Below are 19,397 nucleotides of genomic sequence, written 5' to 3'. Positions count from 1 at the left end.
GTGGACATCATGTGCACGTTCCTGTTATCCTTCCACCTCAAGGCCAGCACTTCATTACATCTCAGTGTTGCTCTTTCCCCCTTTTTCAGCCTTTTGTTCACAATGGATTGTGGGAAGCCCTTCCTATTTTTTCTTGAAGTTCCGCAGGCCAGGGTTTTTTCAATATAAAGGTGTCTGAAAAGGGGCAGGCTGGTATAAAAGTTGTCCAGGTATATATGATAGCCTTTTTTTAGAAGTGGGTAAGCCAGGTCCCATACAATTTTTCCAGGTGTGCCCATGTAGGCCGGGCACTCAGGGGGCTGGAGCTGGGAATCTCTTCCCTCATATATGCGGAATGCATATAGATATCCCGTGGCTCTCTCACACAGCTTGTAAAATTTGACTCCATATTTGGCTTTTTTGGTAGGAATATACTGTTTTATTCCTAGCCGGCCTGAAAATGGTACCAGGGACTCATCCACACATATAATCTTCTCGGGGACATAAAGTTCTGCAAATCGTTGGGAAAATGAATTTATTAGTGGGCGAATCTTGTACAGCTTATCGGAATTTGGATGATTGCGGGGAGGGCACTGGGTGTTGTCGTTAAAATGAAAGAATCTCATAATCATCTCATATCGGGACCTGGACATAGCGGCAGAATACATGGGCATATGGTGTATGGGGTTGGTGGACCAATAGGTATGTCCTTCATTTTTTTTTGTAAGCCCCATATTTAGGGTGAGGCCCAAAAACAATTTGAACTCCTCCATATTCAAATCTCTCCACTCAAACGGACGGGCATAAGATGATTGGGGGTTGCTGGCAATATACTGCTGGGCATACAAATTTGTCTGGTCGACAATGAACTGCAGCAAAGTGTCGGGCAAAAACAGGTGAAAAAAATTGATCTCTGTAAAATTTTGGGTGTTGGCCTGCACACCTGGCTGTGCTGTGAAAGGGGGAATATTTGGTGATCCCGAGTTGGAAGGCAGCCATGTTGGGTTGGCAAGACCATCTGGCATATAGGTAGCGGCCCTGGCTCTTGGGGGACGTGACACTCCAGTAGTTGGGGGAGTTGAATTTCCTGTGCTGGAACTCAGGTGTGATGTGGCAGCACTGGTACTGGGCATTTGTGCGAGGGGCCTATCTCTGGTGGCAGCACTGGTACTGGGCATTTGTGCGCGGGGCCCATCTCTGGTGGCAGCACTGGTACTGGGCCTTTGTTCCTGGGGCCTATTGCTGGCGGCAGCACTGGTACTGGGCCTTTCTTCCTGGGGCCTATTTCTGGTGGCAGAGCTGGTACTGGGAATATAATCCCGGTTGCTGGCGACTTCCTGGGTTCCAGAGTGTCGTGCCCTTTTAGCAGGGACCCATTCTTCATCCGAACCATTGCTACTCTCGATCGGCTCAAATGCCGAACTTGATTCGGAATCAGAATGGGACTCTGATGAGAGCTCCCCGGTGCTCTCATCAGTCATAGAGAGGATCTGGAACGCCTCCTCACTTGTATATCCTCTTTTGGACATGGCTGTGTGGCGGGTAGCTGTGCGACAGGTGACAGATGGGTGGCAGGTGACGGTCACTGATGGGCTGTGCGATGGGTGGCAGGTGACGTTCACTGAGAGGTGATGGTGTGATGGGCGATGGTCACAGATAGTTGACAGGCGACGGTCACTGATGGGTGACAGGTGCACCGCTGATGGTCACTGATGGGTGACAGGGTACAGTCACTGATGGGTGACGGGTGAGAGGGCACGGTCACTGATGGGTGACAGGCCACGGACAGTGACAGTCACAGATTGTTGACAGGCGACGTCACTGATGGGTGACGGGTGCACCGCTGATGGTCACTGGTGGGTGACGGGTGACAGGGCACGGTCACTGGTGGGTGACGGGTGACAGGGCAGGTCACTGATGGGTGACGGATGACAGGGCAGGTCACTGATGGGTGACGGGTGACAGGGCAGGTCACTGATGGGTGACGGATGACAGGGCAGGTCACTGATGGGTGACGGGTGACAGGGCAGGTCACTGATGGGTGACGGGTGACAGGGCACGGTCACTGGTGGGTGACAGGGCACCGCTGATGGTCACTAATGGCAGTCTCTATGTGACAGGTGCACTTTTTATGGGGTGACTGTTGGGTGACAGATGACAATTGGGGGGGGCGATGGGACAGAAGTGGTGTTGGTGCAGACACTACAAATACAAAGATCTGTAACTCACTGCTCCTGGCTCTTCTCTCCTCACACTGGAAACGGTGTGTGAGGAGAGAAGGGCTAGTAACAGCTAGTGACAGGTCTTTGTTTACACTTAGTGATCGGCTGTGAATGGATCACAGCCGATCACATGGTACACAGTACTGGCCAATGGATGTAAACTATCGTCGGTGACGAGCAGTGTTCCCGGGGAACACGCCGCCACCGACGTGCACGCGCAGCGCGCTCACGATCGCGCGCATGCGCCGTGCAATGCGGGATGTACCATTAGTGATCGGCCGTGACTTCATCACGGCCAATCACGTGGTAAACAACCATGCGCAGTGGCTGTTCACCCCTGTCGGTGACGAGCGGTGTCTCGGTGACACGCCGCCACCGACAGTACAGGGCTGCACGCTCACGATCGCGCGCATGCCCTGTTTAAACGGTGGACGTCATATGACGTCCACTCAGAACAATAGGCTTACCGTCCGGCCGTCATATGACGGTGGGCGGTAGGCTAGCGGTTAATGAATATTTTTGCAGTTTCCAAAGCTGATGGGCCATCTTGGACAGTCTGTCTACAATGACGAAGATGGTGGAGTAGCCTTCTGCCAACGGGAGCTCAACGATGAAGTCCATCGCAATCATTTTCCATGGCCTTTCTGGCATGGGTAAGGGCCTTAATAGCCCCCAGGCCTTCGTTCGGCTGCTCTTGCTCCGAGCGCAGGTAATACAGGACTCCACAAAGCTCTTGCAGTCGCTTACCAGCTGGGGCCACCAAAAAGTACGCTGTACAAGTTCTGTTGTTTTCAACACACCAAAATGCCCAGCCAATTTGTGGTTGTGGCAGAGTTCCAGTACAGCAATCCTCAGATCCTCTGGGACCAAGATTTTATCCTTGTATCGGAATAAGCCGTCTTGCAAGCTTACCTCGCCTTCCACAGAAGGGGACCAATTTCTTGAGGCCTGTTTGATCCAGGATATAAGATCTCCCTGAAAAAGCAGAAAACTTCCAGCAGGGAGAATGGTGTCTGGAGGCAGAGATTCCCTGGAGTCATGAAACATACGGGATAATGCATCTGGTTTGGTGTTCTTGGTACCTGGCCTATACGTAATGTGGAATTGAAATCTCGAGAAGAACAGAGCCCATCTTGCCTGTCGTGGTCTCAATCTCTTGGCCGTTCTCAAATACTCAAGATTTTTATGGTCCGTGTAAATCAGAATGGGGTGAGCGGCCCCCTCCAATAGGTAGCGCCACTCTTCAAGTGCTGCTTTAATGGCCAGCAACTCACGATCTCCTACATCGTAATTTTTTTCTGCATCAGAAAGTTTTCGTGAGAAGAAGGCTACGGGATGAAGGAGAGCCTTGGCACCTTGCCGCTGAGACAGTATTGCCCCTACCGCGACCTCCAATGCGTCCACCTCAAGGACAAACGGCAAGGCAGGGTCTGGGTGCTTCAGGTCAGAAGCGGAAGTAAAAAGTTCCTTGAGTTTATCAAAGGCTGCTTGCGCCTGAGGAGACCAACAGAATCGATTTTCCTGTTTAGTCAGTTCTGTGATGGGGGCAATTATAGTAGAAAAACTCCTTATAAATTTCCGATAAAAATTGGCGAAACCGACAAAGCGTTGGACCCCTTTTTTATCGGAGGGAGCGGGCCAGTCCAGAATAGCTGCAACCTTTTGCGGGTCCATTTTAACACCATCGGTAGAGATGATTAGGCCAAGGAACTGAATGCACTGGAGCTCAAAATCGCATTTGTCCAATTTAGCATAGAGTCCATGCTGCCTGAGCCGGGTTAACACATTCCTGACATGCCTGCGATGTTCGGTAACAGAAGAGGAGAAGATCAGAATGTCGTCCAGGTATACGATAACATATAAATCCAGGAGGTCACAAAAAATGTCATTTACGAAATGTTGAAAAGTTGCCGGTGCGTTGTACAGGCCGAAGGGCATGACGAGGTATTCAAAATGTCCGAACCTGGTACGGAAGGCTGTTTTCCACTCATCCCCCTCTCTGATGCGAATCAAGTTATAGGCCCCACGGAGGTCGAGTTTGGTAAATATATTTGCTGAACCCAATCTTTGGAACAGCTCTGGCACAAGAGGTAAGGGATAGCGATTTTTGATGGTCACCTTGTTGAGTTCTCTATAATCGATGCAGGGACGTAGCGAGTGGTCCTTTTTCTCAAACAAAAAAGATGCCTGCCCCGGCTGGTGATGTTGAAGGACGGATAAAGCCTCTCTTAAGATTTTCATCGATATACACCTTGAGAGTACCCAGCTCCTGCTCTGTTAAAGGAAATATTCTCCCAAAAGGAACTTCAGATCTGGGCAACAACTCAATAGGACAGTCGTAGGGTTTATGAGGCGGAAGGGTCTCAGCCCCTTTTTTGCTAAAGACATCGGAGAAGTCCTGGTAAGGGATGGGAATCGCCTGCTGTGATTCCGTGTCGGTGTTCAGACACAAGAGTTGACTGGGTTTTGCAGGAGTTCCGTGCAAACAGTGCTGTTGGCAGTAACTGGAAGAGAACTTGACTTCCCCAGAAACCCAATCGATACTGGAGTTATGCGCCTGCAACCAAGGCATTCCTAGAATAATAGGGAAGAGTGGTGAAGAAATGGCGTCCAGCCGGAGAGTTTCCTGATGACAGGTGTTCATGGTGGCTAGCAGTGGGATGGTTTCCAAGGTGACTGGACCAGAGCTGAGGGTGGAACCATCCGCGAGATAGACAGCAAGTCCCTGCGATTTTGTCCGGAGAGGGATACGGTGTTGAGTCGCAAAGGTGGGATCAATGAAGCAACTGCACGCTCCTGAGTCAATGATGACTGGGGTAAGCAGATCCTGTCCTGGAATCTGGAGGGTAATGGAGAGAGCCAGATGGTTAGCAAGGTTAGGCAAGGCAGGTGCGATTTTAGAAGTAGCTGAAACAGACTTACGTGTCTTATTTGGGCAGGATCTCACATAGTAACCTGATTCCCCGCAGTACATGCATAAGTTGTTGACCCGTCAACGTTGTCGTTCTTCGGGAGTGAGGGATGGGTGGAGAAGCCCCAGTTGCATCGGTTCAGAAGTGTCAAGGGCTGAGGCAGCCAGTACCTGAAGGCTTTGGCCTACGGAGCTGGTAGCACTAGGGACCTTGGGGAGGACCCAAGTGGGGCGGAACTGGTTGACCGACCTCTCAGAACGACGCTCTCTCAAGCGCCAATCAATCTGCACCGACAGGTTAATAAGGTCTTCAAGAGTTTGGGGTACGCCTACCCGTGCCAGCTCGTCTTTGAGCGAATCGGATAATCCTAAGCGGAATTGGTATCGCAGGGCCGCATCATTCCATTCAGTGTCTGAACTCCAATGCCTAAATTCCAGAACATAGTCTTCTGCAGGCCTGCGCCCCTGTTGTAGGGCGTGTAAGGCGGATTTGGCTGTGGCTTTTAACTGAGGGTCCTCATACAATTGAGACATGGCAGTAAAGAAGGTATCCAGACTATCCAAGCAGACTGACTTTTGCTCCAGGAGACGGTGGGCCCACGCCTGTGGTTCTCCAGATAGAAGAGAGATGACAAAACCCACCCTGGTTGCTTGCAAGGAGAAGGTGCGTGGTTGCAAGGCGAAGTACAGTTCGCAAGCGTTACAAAATACTCGATACTTGTTGCGCTCTCTGGTAAACCTTTCGGGTGTAGGGACCCTGGGTTCGGGAGGTAGCATAACCACTGAGGGTGCAGGTGGGAGCCCTGTAGCAGAAGCACCTTGCGGGTTAGCAGGTGAGGATAGCACCTGAATTCGTTCCTCCAGTCTGGTATAACCTTCTTGAAGGCTCTTCACAGCCTGCGTGAGACCCGCCAGGTGTCTGCATAGCTCCTCCATGGGAGAGGTCCCCTGCTCGGGCTCGGACATGGCTGCTCGATACTGTCAGACTTACCCGTATCAGACTCTCGAACCCGATATAGCAGAGGATGGCCTCCCGTACGTATCTGGTTCCCGGCCCCTGATAGAGCACACAGAAGGCACTGGAGCACAGAATGGTATGAGAGCCTGGCGGGTGGTTAGCAGGGATGAGGCCCAAAGTCCTGATGCAAGCTGGCAGGAGATGATAGGTAGGCTGTAGGTCAGCTACAGGTGCAGAGCAGGAGCAGGCAGATCCGAACACAAGCAAGGTTGGCAACAGGCAGTCAGCACGGTACAAAAGGAGCAGGAAGATACAAAGTCCAGGTCACAAGCAGGTTTGGCAGCAGGGGGTCAGCACGGTACAGAGGGGTCAGGCAGGTTCAAAGTCGGAGGCAGGCCAGGGTTCAGATGCAGGCGGATAGCAGAGCAGAGTCCAATAAACAAGCCGGGTCACAGAGAGATCAAACAGTACACAGGAAACAGGAAGCACGGGAACAGGAAGCTGATGATCGGACAGCATCGAGCACAGCATCCCAGCAACCTAAATAGGGCAACCGGCGCCAGCGCGAGCCAGCGCGACGGGGCGCACTCCAGAGTGCCCAGCAAGTGTCCTGAACCGAGATCCTCTCTGACAATATCAATATTTGAGAGAACATACAAGATAAAATCACATAACATAATTACCCATTCCAGGATGGCTACTGTTCCTATTGGCTGGTTACCAGAGTTAAGATGGCTGCCGTAGTTTCAAAATGGATACTCTTAAAGAGGATTTACTTCTTGTGACCTCCGAGTTCTAAGTGTCAGGTGTCGAGGAATCTTCATGAATGTAAAGATATGTATTCATGCATGGTGCATGAGTGTCAGCCTGGGAGTGTGTGTATCTCCCAGTGTCCCCCCTCAGGGTGGATCCCTGAGCTCCCTTCCTTTTCCTCCTTTCTTCCTCTTTTTTCCTTCCCCTCTTGGCCTCTTCCTTGCCTCTAAATACCATTTCAGATAATAAGACCATAAAAAATATAATGGCTCTGCCCAGAAGGTTTGGTTCACTTTCCATTGGTTTAAGAGACTTAATTATTAACCTTCTCTGGAAATTTAGTGAGTTCAAATAATACCACCTTCAACCACCAGGTGTCTCACATGTGTTTTGAGTCTATCTTTTTGAGTTAATACGTTCTATTTTGTACAGGAGGCGGTCAGAGGCTGCAGACATTGTACAGGAGGTGGCCAGGGGCTGCGGACATTGTACGGGAGGTGGTCAGGGGCTGCGGACATTGTACGGGAGGTGGTCAGGGGCTGCGGACATTGTACGGGAGGTGGTCAGAGGCTGCGGACAGCCATATTTTTTACAGGCTGTCCACAGATTAACATCTGACCACCTCCTGTACAATGTCCACAGCCCCTGACCACCTCCTGTACAATGTCCACAGCCCCTGACCACCTCCTGTACAATGTCCGCAGCCCCTGACCACCTCCTGTACAATGTCCGCAGCCTCTGACCATCTCCTGTACAATGTCTGCAGCCTCTAACCATCTCTTGTCTTTTTATCATGTCTGTAGTCACTGAAGGAGAGTTTGTAGAGGAGTCAAGAGTGGGAGCGCCGCCAGAATGGGGGTCACGGGAGGGGTCAGACATGTGTGGACACTGGAGAGGAGACTTTAGGATAAAACCAGAGTTTCCAAGCTAAAGCCGTCTGACTGAGCCCTGCATGGTGCACCTGAGAGGAGGTCAATGACAGTGCTGCCAGGCCATTCTGAGGGATGTAAGGGGACACTGATCTAAATGTTCTCCTCTTACCTTAGTGTATTCACTCAGTGGAAGGTGGTCTCTGGTCACCAGAGTCTCCCCCACATCATGACCAGAGACCACCTTTTATCAGAGTTCCCAGCATTCCCCTTTACATCAGTCTGCAGGATTCCCCCTTACAGTGCAAGGAGGAACTCTGTGGACCCTGAGGTAAGTGGGAATCACTTACATCAGCGTTCCCCCTGTTGTGAATTCATGAAGAAATATATTTTATATTTACTGGCAGAAACATGAGAGATGCTTAGGCCTCAAAAAGTAAATGAACTGTGTTGTTGCAATAATTGAACTGTTGCCCTTTTGGAGACCTTTAGGACAAAATTGACGTTCTCGTGTTTTACCAAGTTTTTCTACTACTTCAAATATTGAAGACTTTTACAAGCATGTATTGTGAGGAAAACTCATGGAACAATGGCTGCTCTCGTCACAAAACAAGGAGATATTTGCATGGTATTAGTGAATAAACGAAAACTATCCTTATAGCCATAGGATACAAGGTTATACAGACTATTCTCACATAAAAAATACCTCACCTGGCCTAAACCCATTGTGTTCAAGTGAGGGACTGTTTAAATAGCTAACACCTTGGCTAACAAAACCCATTGTGTGAATTTTAGGAACTGTTTAGACAAACAAGTCATCTTTAAACATCCAGTGGGAAAGATTTGAAGTTGGTGCAAGTCAAAAATATTTTAAAGTATCTATAAGGTTATTATAAGTCATTTCAAACTATCTATGATATTGTAGGTCACAGAGACATATTATAATTTTGGCATCTGCGGACCCAACAACTTTGGTATGAAGAAAATATATATTGTGATTTTATAAGTAGAAGTGTTTTAAGAAACTAATTAGTATTAGGAAAAACATATAAGTATGATTATAACTATATAAAACTGTAGCCTATGCTTGGATAAACAAATATTCAGTGGAGATACCAGAAGTTATACAGGTATCCATATAGATAATCATTTTTATGTAGTATTGATGAATATGTGCACAAAGCAAGGTCCATAAAGACGTGGATGAGCGAGTTTAGGGTGGAGGAACTTGACTGGCCTGCACAGAGTCCTGAACTCAACCCAATAGAACCCCTTTGGAATGAATTCGAGCAGAGACTGCGAGCCAGGCCTTCTCGTCCAACATCAGTGCCTGACCTCACAAATGCTCTTCTGAAAAATTTCCATAGACACACTCCTAAACCTTGTGGACAGCTTTTCCATAAGAAAACGAGAATAGGAATGAGACAATGCTTCCTTTAAGAGAATGGGATCTTTAATGGAGACATCAACGTCTGTTACCAAGGTAAACACACAGATAGTAAGGTTTAGTTTAAGAAAGTATTACATTTATTATCGCATAATAGCATGAAAAAGCACATAGTCATCATTGTATATAGATAATAAGTGATACTTGATATAAGAAATAACAACAAATGCTTGGATATGCAGAAGGGCCGACATGCTTCTTCAAAGGTACCGCATGCATCTATAGTTTCATCTAGGTTACATAAAACATATCATTAATAACGCAGTCTAAGAATCATAGATAATAATCACTTGGTTTTGGTTACTTAAATGTGGGTGCTTACCCAATTTGAGGCTTAAGATGCCTCCCTGGACAATCGTGGCGTGGTTCCATGCACAGGATCCAGCTGTGAAGGCCAGCCAACTACAGCAACTACCCAGTGGAAGTCAGATCCACCAGGGTTGGATAGTGGAGGTATCGGATCGCGTAATTACCAGGGAATCGGATAATAATACCAATAATCTAAGGCAGGGATCCTCAAACTATGGCCCTCCAGCTGTTGCAGAACTACACATCCCAAGAGGCATGGTAAAACTCTGACATTCACAGACATGACTAGGCATGATGGGAATTGTAGTTCCTGAACACCCGGAGGGCCGCAGTTTGAAGACCCCTGATCTAAGGATTTAAATTTTGTAGAATAATGCCGTTAGGCAATTCAAATTAATTAGTGAGTAGCTAACGTAAACAAAAAGAGAAACAACATATAAGATCTGTGCTTCAAGCTCAGATACTTATGAGGTGGAGCATATTCATCAATCTTTGGGAAGAATTGTATACATAGCCCTAATGAGCCACACTAGATAAAAAAGGGGGAGGGGGAACCTGGTAAATCTATATATTAATGTAAAGCGTGTGTGGATAAGGAGGGGGGGGGGGGGTGAAGATGATTTTTTTTTATGCAATTATGCGATAATAAATGTAATACTTTCTTAAACTAAACCTTACTATCTGTGTGTTTACCTTGGTAACAGACACTGATGTCTCCAATAAAGATCCCATTCTCTTAGAGGAAGCATTGTCTCCCTCCTATTCTCATTTTAATCATTACCAGGGATTTGGAAACATTCATCTGTTTCTGGAAACAGTCCAATAACATTCCTAAAAGAGTCAAACGAGGAAGACGCCGCTCCTGGCGAGCAATCACTACAGTCCGGATGCGCTGGGTGCAAGCCACGGCTCACCACCGATGATCAATAGGAAGAAAAGAGCGGCTGCACACCACAGGAACGTTCCAACAATTTTATTCAAAGAATAGCAAATGACAGCCAACAAAGACAGAGTGTCCGAATCCTGTCTTTGTTGGTTGTTATTTGCTATTTTTGGAATAAAATCATTGGAACGTTCCTGTGGTGTGCAGCCGTTCTTTTCTTCGCAGAAGGATTGAAGTTGTTATAGCTGCAAAGGGTGGGGCCAACTCAATATTGAACCCTACGGACTAAGATTGAGATGCCATGAAAGTTCATGCGTGTGTAAAGGCAGGTGTCCCAATACTTTTGGTAATAAAATGTATGTGTGTCATACACATCACATGCATGCCACTGCTTTGTATCATCACCTTGATAAAGTGGAACCAATTGTCTCAGAAATGTTGGTTAGGTTTTATATGGGTCTACTGTAAAAAAAAAACTATATTTGCACATAGTGTGCTGGATCTTTCTGTGACTGGATATTTTACAGTGCCACTGTTGGTCAAGCATCTATGTCATAAGGATGTCTGTGTTTGGATCTGTGTACCCGCTCTTGTCTGTATGTCAAAATTTGTGGGATAACAAAAATGTGAGTAACAGGCAGAATAAAAGTAAAGTGAAGTGATTTGTCAGCCATGAAAATGATGCTGTCATTTAAATCCCAACAGCATGATAAATGTGACTGCAAAGCTGAAAGCATGCTTGATGCTTGTCATACAGTCAGGTCCATAAATATTGGGACATCGACACAATTCTAATCTTTTTGGCTCGATACACCACCACAATGGATTTGAAATAAAACGAACAAGATGTGCTTTAACTGCTTTAACTGCAGACTTTCATCTTTAATTTGAGGGTATTTACATCTAAATCAGGTGAACGGTGTAGGAATTACAACAGTTTGTATATGTGCCTCCCACTTTTTAAGGGACCAAAAGTAATGGGACAATTGGCTGCTCAGCTGTTCCATGGCCATGGTGTGTGTTATTCTCTCATTATCCCATTTACAAGGAGCAGATAAAAGGTCCAGAGTTCATTTCAAGTGTGCTATTTGCATTTGGAATCTGTTGCTGTCAACTCTCAATATGAGATCCAAAGAGCTGTCACCATCAGTGAAGCAAGCCATCATTAGGCTGTAAAAACTAAACAAACCCATCAGAGAGATAGCAAAAACATTAGGTGTGGCCAAATCAACTGTTTGGAACATCCTTAAAAAGAAAGAACGCACCGGTGAGCTCAGTAACACCAAAAGACCCGGAAGACCGCAGAAAACAACTGTGGTGGATGACCGAACAATTATTTCCCTGGTGAAGAAAACACTCTTCACAACAGTTGGCCAGATCAAGAACACTCTCCAGGAGGTAGGTGTATGTGTGTCAAAGTCAACAATCAAGAGAAGACTTCACCAGAGTGAATACAGAGGGTTCACCACAAGATGTAAACCATTGGTGAGCCACAAAAACAGGAAGGCCAGATTAGAGTTTGCCAAACAACATCTTAAAAAGCCTTCACAGTTCTGGAACAACATCCTATGGACAGATGAGACCAAGATCAACTTGTACCAGAGTGATGGGAAGAGAAGAGTATGGAGAAGGAAAGGAACTGCTCATGATTCAAAGCATACCACCTCATCAGTGAAACATGGTGGTGGTAGTGTCATGGCGTGGGCATGTATGACTGCCAATGGAACTGGTTCTCTTGTATTTATTGATGATGTGACAAAAGCAGAAGGATGAATTCTGAAGTGTTTCGGGCAATATTATCTGCTCATATTCAGCAAAATGCTTCAGAACTCATTGCACGGTGCTTCACAGTGCAGATGGACAATGACCCGAAGCATACTGCGAAAGCAACCAAAGAGTTTTTTAAGGGAAAGAAGTGGAATGTTATGAAATGGCCAAGTCAATCACCTGACCTGAATCCGATTGAGCATGCATTTCACTTGCTGAAGACAAAACTGAAGGGAAAATGCCCCAAGAACAAGCAGGAACTGAAGACAGTTGCAGTAGAGGCCTGGCAGAGCATCACCAGAGATGAAACCCAGCATCTGGTGATGTCTATGCGTTCCAGACTTCAGGCTGTAATTGACTGCAAAGGATTTGCAACCAAGTATTAAAAAGTGAAAGTTTGATGAATGATTGTTAATCTGTCCCATTACTTTTGGTCCCTTAAAAAGTGGGAGGCACATATACAAACTGTTGTAATTCCTACACCGTTCAACTGATTTGGATGTAAATACCCTCAAATTAAAGCTGAAAGTCTACAGTTAAAGCACATCTTGTTCATTTCATTTCAAATCCATTGTGGTGGTGTATAGAGCCAAAAAGATTAGAATTGTGTCGATGTCCCAATATTTATGGACCTGACTGTAATAAAGACAATGAAGAATGCTATAGTGAAACTGTGGAAGAAACTAGCTACTAGCTAAAATTGTTATTTTGAAATCTGCAAGAATAAACCAATAAAAAAGCAGAGACTATATGAACATTGGATTTTTTTTCACCAGGTAATAAAAATCCACCGCAGGGTTCCTTTTTTAACAGTTGATGATGTGTTGCTTCATAAGTAATTGCCTAAAATGTGGAGCCAGGAATGTCCAGCTTGGATCCAGGTATTACTTCTTGGATTGCTACACCTAAAGCAACTCACAATTTCAACAATACCTTTGCTTGCCTACAGAGATCTGCTACAGGCATGCGCAGGGGGGTTGCCAGGTGTGCCTGGGAACACCCTAATCACTCTGTGCAGTGCCAACTGCCCCTACTGTCCAGGCTTCCCCCCATGTTGCCCCCCTCCCTTCCGTCCTCTTCTTTCCTCTCCCCTAGGCTGCTGCGGGGAATGCTTCAGAATGGAGAGCGGAGAAAAGGGCTAGTCAATATGTTATTTACTTGCCCCTTCTTTTTCTAAATGAACACACTCACTGTGTTCATTCATAACTGAAATATAGTAAACAGTGTTTACTATGCTTCAGTTTGTGAATGAACAGGAAGCTGCTCAGCACAGATCACTTCCAATTCATTTACTGTCTAGTGCAGCTGAGGCTGCAGGGAAAAGCAAGTGTGTTTGAGCTTTGGGGTGCAAAACCTAATGCAGTGGTTCTTAACCCCTGTCCTCAGGACCCACTAACAGGCCAGGTTTGCAAGATAACGGAAATACATCACAGGTGATCTCATTTGCTGCTCAGTGCTTGCAGTATTCTAGTCTGCATCTCCCCAAGGTAATACATAAAATCTGGCCTGTTAGTGGGTCCTAAGGACAGGAGTTGAGAACCACTGCCCTAATGCAATATGCTGCGCGCACCTATGAGATCTGAAAGTTTTAAGTTTCTTAAAAATATTCAATAACAGTCATATTTAGTAGTACACAAATAGATGACAATTTTTACAATCTAAAATGTGGACGGGCAAAGTCCTCTACATCTGTGGCTTGGTTTAAAGGGGTCCTCAAGTAATAGATCTTGGAGAACCATTTCTTCAATGCAAAGACATTGTCTTGAGTGGTTGAGTCATGAGTGCAGCTATCAGACCACACTTGAATCATATTGTTTACTGACATACTGTAAGTAATATTAAGAATTACACAATGCGTTGTACAATTATTTTCTTGCGTCATATACAGTAGCATTAGTACTTATAATATAATGGTTATCTTGCACATGCAGCAAACTATAGTTTCCTGCAAAGACAGAACCAATTGTGCAATATATCATGATTCGCATGATTTCAAATATTCCATTATTAGTAGAATCAGTGCACTTCTAATGACGTCCATTTCCTGACTTTATATTTCACTCATATTTATTTCCTTTTTTATTTATATTGAGGACATTTACATTTGGAAGTTGTGTTTTTGGAGTGTCATAAATGTAAAACATGCCAAACCTGACAGTAGATGAATTGCTTCACAGCAACAATAAAGCTAGGATGTATCGGTGTTTCAGCCAAAATGTCCAACTGCCAACCAGAGACACAGGTATTTATGCTTGTTGTCATATGTTTTTTTCGTATGTATTTTTTTTAAGCACAGATTCCCACCACATCCTGTGACATCACTTCCTTTTAGTGTTTGTGGAGAGAGAAGAGAACAGGTTGGGCAGTTTATTCCTAACATTATTACAGAGCACCCCTGTGATGGGAGTCACTTTGGGTGGGGGGCTCATGGAATCCAGCTTACCTTAGAGAGCTCTGAAAACCCATTTTCCAGCTCCCCCGGGTCCTCTTATGTGTAAGTCCCCCTGTGTCTATTAGACTATTTCATTTTACCCCTGTTATCCTGGGTTCTATATGTGTGGTTTGTGTTGAAAGTTGAAGGGGCTCTTTTACTTGGGACAGTAATATTTATGAACAATCTCCCTCAAGAAACATATGGAAGATAAATAATTCCACCTTTCAGACTGCTAGAATATTGTAGGAGTGTCTTATAGAACATTGCTAGACAGTTTGAGGTGGGGTGGAGGTTGTTATGTGTTTATTGTTAAGTGGCTGTATCCCATTGTTCTATTGTTTCTGTCTGTCATAAAAATATTATGGGATGTATATGCTTATGTGGATTAACTTAAAGAAGAAGTCCAGCCTGAGCAAGTTTGGCTGGGCTGCTCCTATGGGTCCTAGGAGTGCCATTCGTTTTGCACTCCTGTGACCCGCTTTCAGCAGAGAGCAGTCTGAACTCCTCTCTCTGCTGACATCACCAATATCAGTCCCGGCACTGCATCATTCTGACTCTGGGAGTCTGGATGCACCAGGTGCCTGGACTTATAGCCGTCTCAGCCGCTCAGTGAGCTGCTGAGAGGCTGAGATGGCCGCTCCCCGCCCCTCCACAGCTCTGCGCTCCAGTGAGCATGGAGGAGCAGTGCAGGAGAGCTGCTGATTGGCAGTCAGCAGCTCTCCCCTCTCGGGGAGCCGAGAGAACTAAGCCATCGGCCGTGTTCGATGGCTCGGTTCTCAGTGCAGAGACGCCAGGGGACAGATGCAGCATCGGCACAATGCTAGATCCACTGAGGTAAGTATAAATCTGCAATAACCCCCAAACCCATACTTCTATTTTAAGGGTTAATTAAATCACATAAATCAATAGTTGCTAGAGGGGGGAGGGGGATTTCTCCAACAGCCCTGCCTGCTGATAAGACTATCTACCGATGAAAAATTTGAACATACCTATGTCTCTTGTTACTGATTGTAGTTTACCCCGCCCTGTGACATTATGCAAAGAAGGGGTATTTCTATGAGTGTATATCTCCTTGTACCTGTGTTTCAATAAACAGTCTTATGTTTCTTACCACCCTACACTGAGTTACAGCTAGTGACTGGTTGGGCCACGTCCTGTGGGATTGTGTGTTGTTTGGTTCCAGCTGGTGGGCAGAGATGGAAAGAGCTCCTGGAGCCTCAAGAAATCCAGAAAGCTGTGCTAAACCAGCTTGGAACGCACAGCGAATGTGACATCACCGGAACGATCGGAGGTCAGAGATCACAGACAAGTGGGGAAAAAACAATAGAGAAGCAAGGCTATGCGCTATGAGCATTCAAATCCAGCGTCTCTTTTTGTGAGATTTTTTTTTTATCAAAATCCCTTCCTTGGGGATCTTCCCTAATTCTTTATAATGCCATAAAATGCATAACATTTACATCATAATATGTGTGTAGAATATAAATTACCCCTCAAAAAGGCACCTTTGTGTGTATTGTGGGGTTTTTTGTTGTCATCATTCATATTCTGTGCACATTTCTGAGGCTATGGCTGTTTCCTAGCATGATCACCTTGAGCAGAATACCCACCACCATGATTACTACGTCCATAATTGTTTGTGTGTCCATCACCAACATTACGTGCCTGGCTCCCTGTATGTTTTATAACAGAAGAGGAAGAAGCAGATGAATCAGATTCAGTTACTAGCTAAATGCTAATATAGAAACAGCTAATGAGTCAGCGAGGGAAGAGGGTGTGATAGCTAGCCATAATGCTTAGTATATACCGCATATCCCCCTTACAATACCAGTGCCACCATGTAAAATATTTACAGTATTTGTGCTCTTAATATATATAAACATTTGTATGACAGTGCAATAATAACAATTTTATCATAACACGTATTGTAACTTGAACCAAACAAAATAAAGTCCACTTTATAGCCTAAACAACCATGCCCGTGTGTATTTTCCACCAATCTGAAAATTATTACACCACATTGTTCACACCTCGCCTCCAGCTCTACAACCTCACTGACTTCTAAGCTGCAAGAAAACAGACATCCCAACCTGCAAAAACTCATTTCAGGGAGGTGGCAAGCTCATTTCAGGGAGGTCACGCTCCGTGCCGACAACCCTCCCCCCATTCATAATAAAATACTATAATAAAATAATACTTTAAAGATAATTAATAATATGACATAATAAAATAGTACTTTAAAGATAATTAACAATATAATGCCATAATAAAATAATACTCTAAAAGATAATGTTGTGTCACACTCACCAACAATGCACCCTCACTGTGCCCATTTGCAGCCTCATCAGTGCCAACAATGCAGCCTCACTGTGCCAATCTGCAGCTTCAATCTGCACCCTCACTGTGCCCATCTGCAGCCTCATTAATGTCAACAATGCAGCCTCACTGTGCCAATCTGCAGCCTCAATCTGCACCCTCACTGTGCCCATCTGCAGCCTCATTAGTGTCAACAATGCAGCCTCACTGTACCAACAATGCAGCCTCACTGTGCCCATCTGTATCCTCATCAGTACCCATCTGCAGCCTCACTGTGCCCATCTGTATCCTCATCAGTGCCCATCTGCAGCCTCACTGTGCCCATCTGCAGCCTCGCTGTGCCAACAATGCAGCCTCATTGTGCCCATCTATATCCTCATCAGTGCCCATCTGCAGCCTCACTGTGCCCATCTGTATCCTCATCAGTGCCCATCTGCAGCCTCACTGTGGCCATCTGCAGCCTCGCTGTGCCAACAATGCAGCCTCATTGTGCCCATCTGTATCCTCATCAGTGCCCATCTGCAGCCTCACTGTGTCCATCTTCAGCCTCACTGTGCCCATCTGCAGCCTCACTGTGCCAATAATGCTGCCTCACTGTGCCCATCTGTATCCTCATCAGTGCCCATCTGCAGCCTCGCCAGTACCTTGATTACGCGAGTCACGGGAGACTTGAGATGTCTGAGAAAAGCAGCAAGCAGGTCATGTATGATGGTCACTCCAGCTTCACCACTTCTTTATTGTTAACAAGCAGTGACATCTCTCACTACCTAGGAGGCAATGAACTACCCGGGTCTTAGCAGGCAATGACACTTCTCATCACCAGAAGGCAATAAACATCCGGTAAACAACAAACTATAGAGACGGGCGCAATAGTTGTTAAGTTCACCCTGTATACTCAAATTTCATACTTTAAATCCTATCATGGCTCCCAACATCCCCAAGCTATTGCAATTATCTATTTTTTGCCTACCTGCTTCCTTCCTGTGTTATTGCAATTTTTTCGTTGAATGACGTCACAAGCGCATGCGCCGTAACATCGCTAAAATCCGGCAACTCGAGACCCGGCCGGACAGATGCCTGTGTATGTCGGGGCTGCGTCATTTCCTGTTGTAGATGTCAGCCCCAACCTCCCGCGATGGTTCCTGATCATTTTCGTCCCCAAGAGGATCTTGCGCATGTGCGGGATTAACAAGATGAATAGGTACTGTGTGCGAAAGCGTTTATCATAGCAGACGCGGAAGACCCACAATACAGATGGCGCTGGCGAAGACACAAAATAAACGGCGATAGCACAACAATTTTTTACAGTAAAAGAAACGTTTTGTAAAACAAATGAGTGATCAATCGTTTATCAGTGATGATGTCTTTTGAAATATTTGTAAATTTAAATGATTTTTTGAGGGTTTACTACCGCTTTAAGGACCGGAAGGATTTGCCCCCTTAATGACCAGGCCATTTTTTGCGATACGGCACTGCGACGATTTAACTGACAATCGCGCGGTTGTGCAATGTTGTACCCAAATAAAATTTATGTCATTTTTTTCCCACAAATAGAAGTTTCTTTTGGTGGTATTTGATCACCTTTATTTTTGTTTTGTTTTTTGCGCTATAAACAAAAAAAGACTGACAATTTTGAAAAAAAACAATATTTTTTTACTTTTTTCTATAATAAATAACCAAAAAAAATGTAAAAAAACTAATTTCTTCAGTTTAGGCCAATATGTATTCGTCTACATATTTTGGGTAAAATTGCAATAAGCGAATATTGATTGGTTTGCACAAAAGTTATAGCGTCTACAAAATAGGGGATTGATTTATGCCATTTTTATTAAAAAAAATGTTTTTCTAATAATGGAGTTGATCAGCGATTTTTAGCGGGGCTGCGACATTGCAGCGGACAGATTGGACACGTTTGACACTTTTTTGGGACCAGTGACATTTATACAGCGATCAGTGCTAAAAATACCCACTGATTACTGTATAAATGTCACTGGCAGGGAAGGGGTTAACACTAGAGGGCGATCAAGGGGTTAAGTGTTCTCTAGGGAGGTGTTTCTGACTGTGGGGGGGAGTGTAGTGACTGGAGGAGGAGACAGATCGCTGTTCCTAATCACAAGGAACAGCAGATCTGTCTTTCCTCCCCTGACAAACAGGAATCTGTTTATTTACATTGACAGGTCCCCGTTCTGTCTCTCTCAGGAGCAATCGCGGGTGGGTGGCCACGCGCATCTGTTCCGGCATCGCGATCCTGACGCTCTTAAAGTGGCCGACGTACAATGACGGCGATTCGCCCAGGAGAGCCAACCAGCTGGTCTTAAAGTAGGTAAAAAGGAACTGCAGTCTGCTCACATAATTTGTAATAAAAACATATTTGCCATTCTGAAGCTTCCCTCCAAGCACTGTGCATATTATTTTACATATACTGTGATTCTGTACTTGCCAAATATGCTGCAGAAATCGTCCTCCGCTAAGTCTTTTCCTTTCCGATGTTGCCGCTCTGCTGGGTCTGGAAGCTGGCTGTGTAGATGAGGGGATCCAGGAAAGAGGGCTGG

At 45.5% G+C, this 19,397-nt stretch overlaps 1 protein-coding gene across 4 annotated transcripts in view; it reads left to right on the top strand.

Moving 5' to 3' along the window:
• TEX12 (testis expressed 12) overlaps positions 1-19,397 on the top strand; it is a 220,867-nt gene that overhangs the window by 134,675 nt on the left and 66,795 nt on the right. For 2 of the 4 annotated variants that reach the window (XM_073603152.1, XM_073603151.1), the window contains exon 1: positions 14,194-14,340. The exons of the other annotated variants lie outside the window; for them this stretch is intronic. In XM_073603152.1, coding sequence (XP_073459253.1) covers positions 14,241-14,340 — 100 coding nt within the window. In that variant the 5' untranslated portion in view covers positions 14,194-14,240. Of the gene's footprint in view, positions 1-14,193; positions 14,341-19,397 lie in introns of those variants that run through there. 4 annotated transcript variants of the gene reach the window in all.

The sequence above is a fragment of the Aquarana catesbeiana genome, linkage group LG10 (genome assembly GCF_042186555.1).
Source record: "Aquarana catesbeiana isolate 2022-GZ linkage group LG10, ASM4218655v1, whole genome shotgun sequence".
Taxonomy (NCBI): domain Eukaryota; kingdom Metazoa; phylum Chordata; class Amphibia; order Anura; family Ranidae; genus Aquarana; species Aquarana catesbeiana.
The sequence above is the reverse complement of the archived record's forward strand: the minus strand, read 5'-3'. Positions and strand labels throughout refer to the sequence as shown.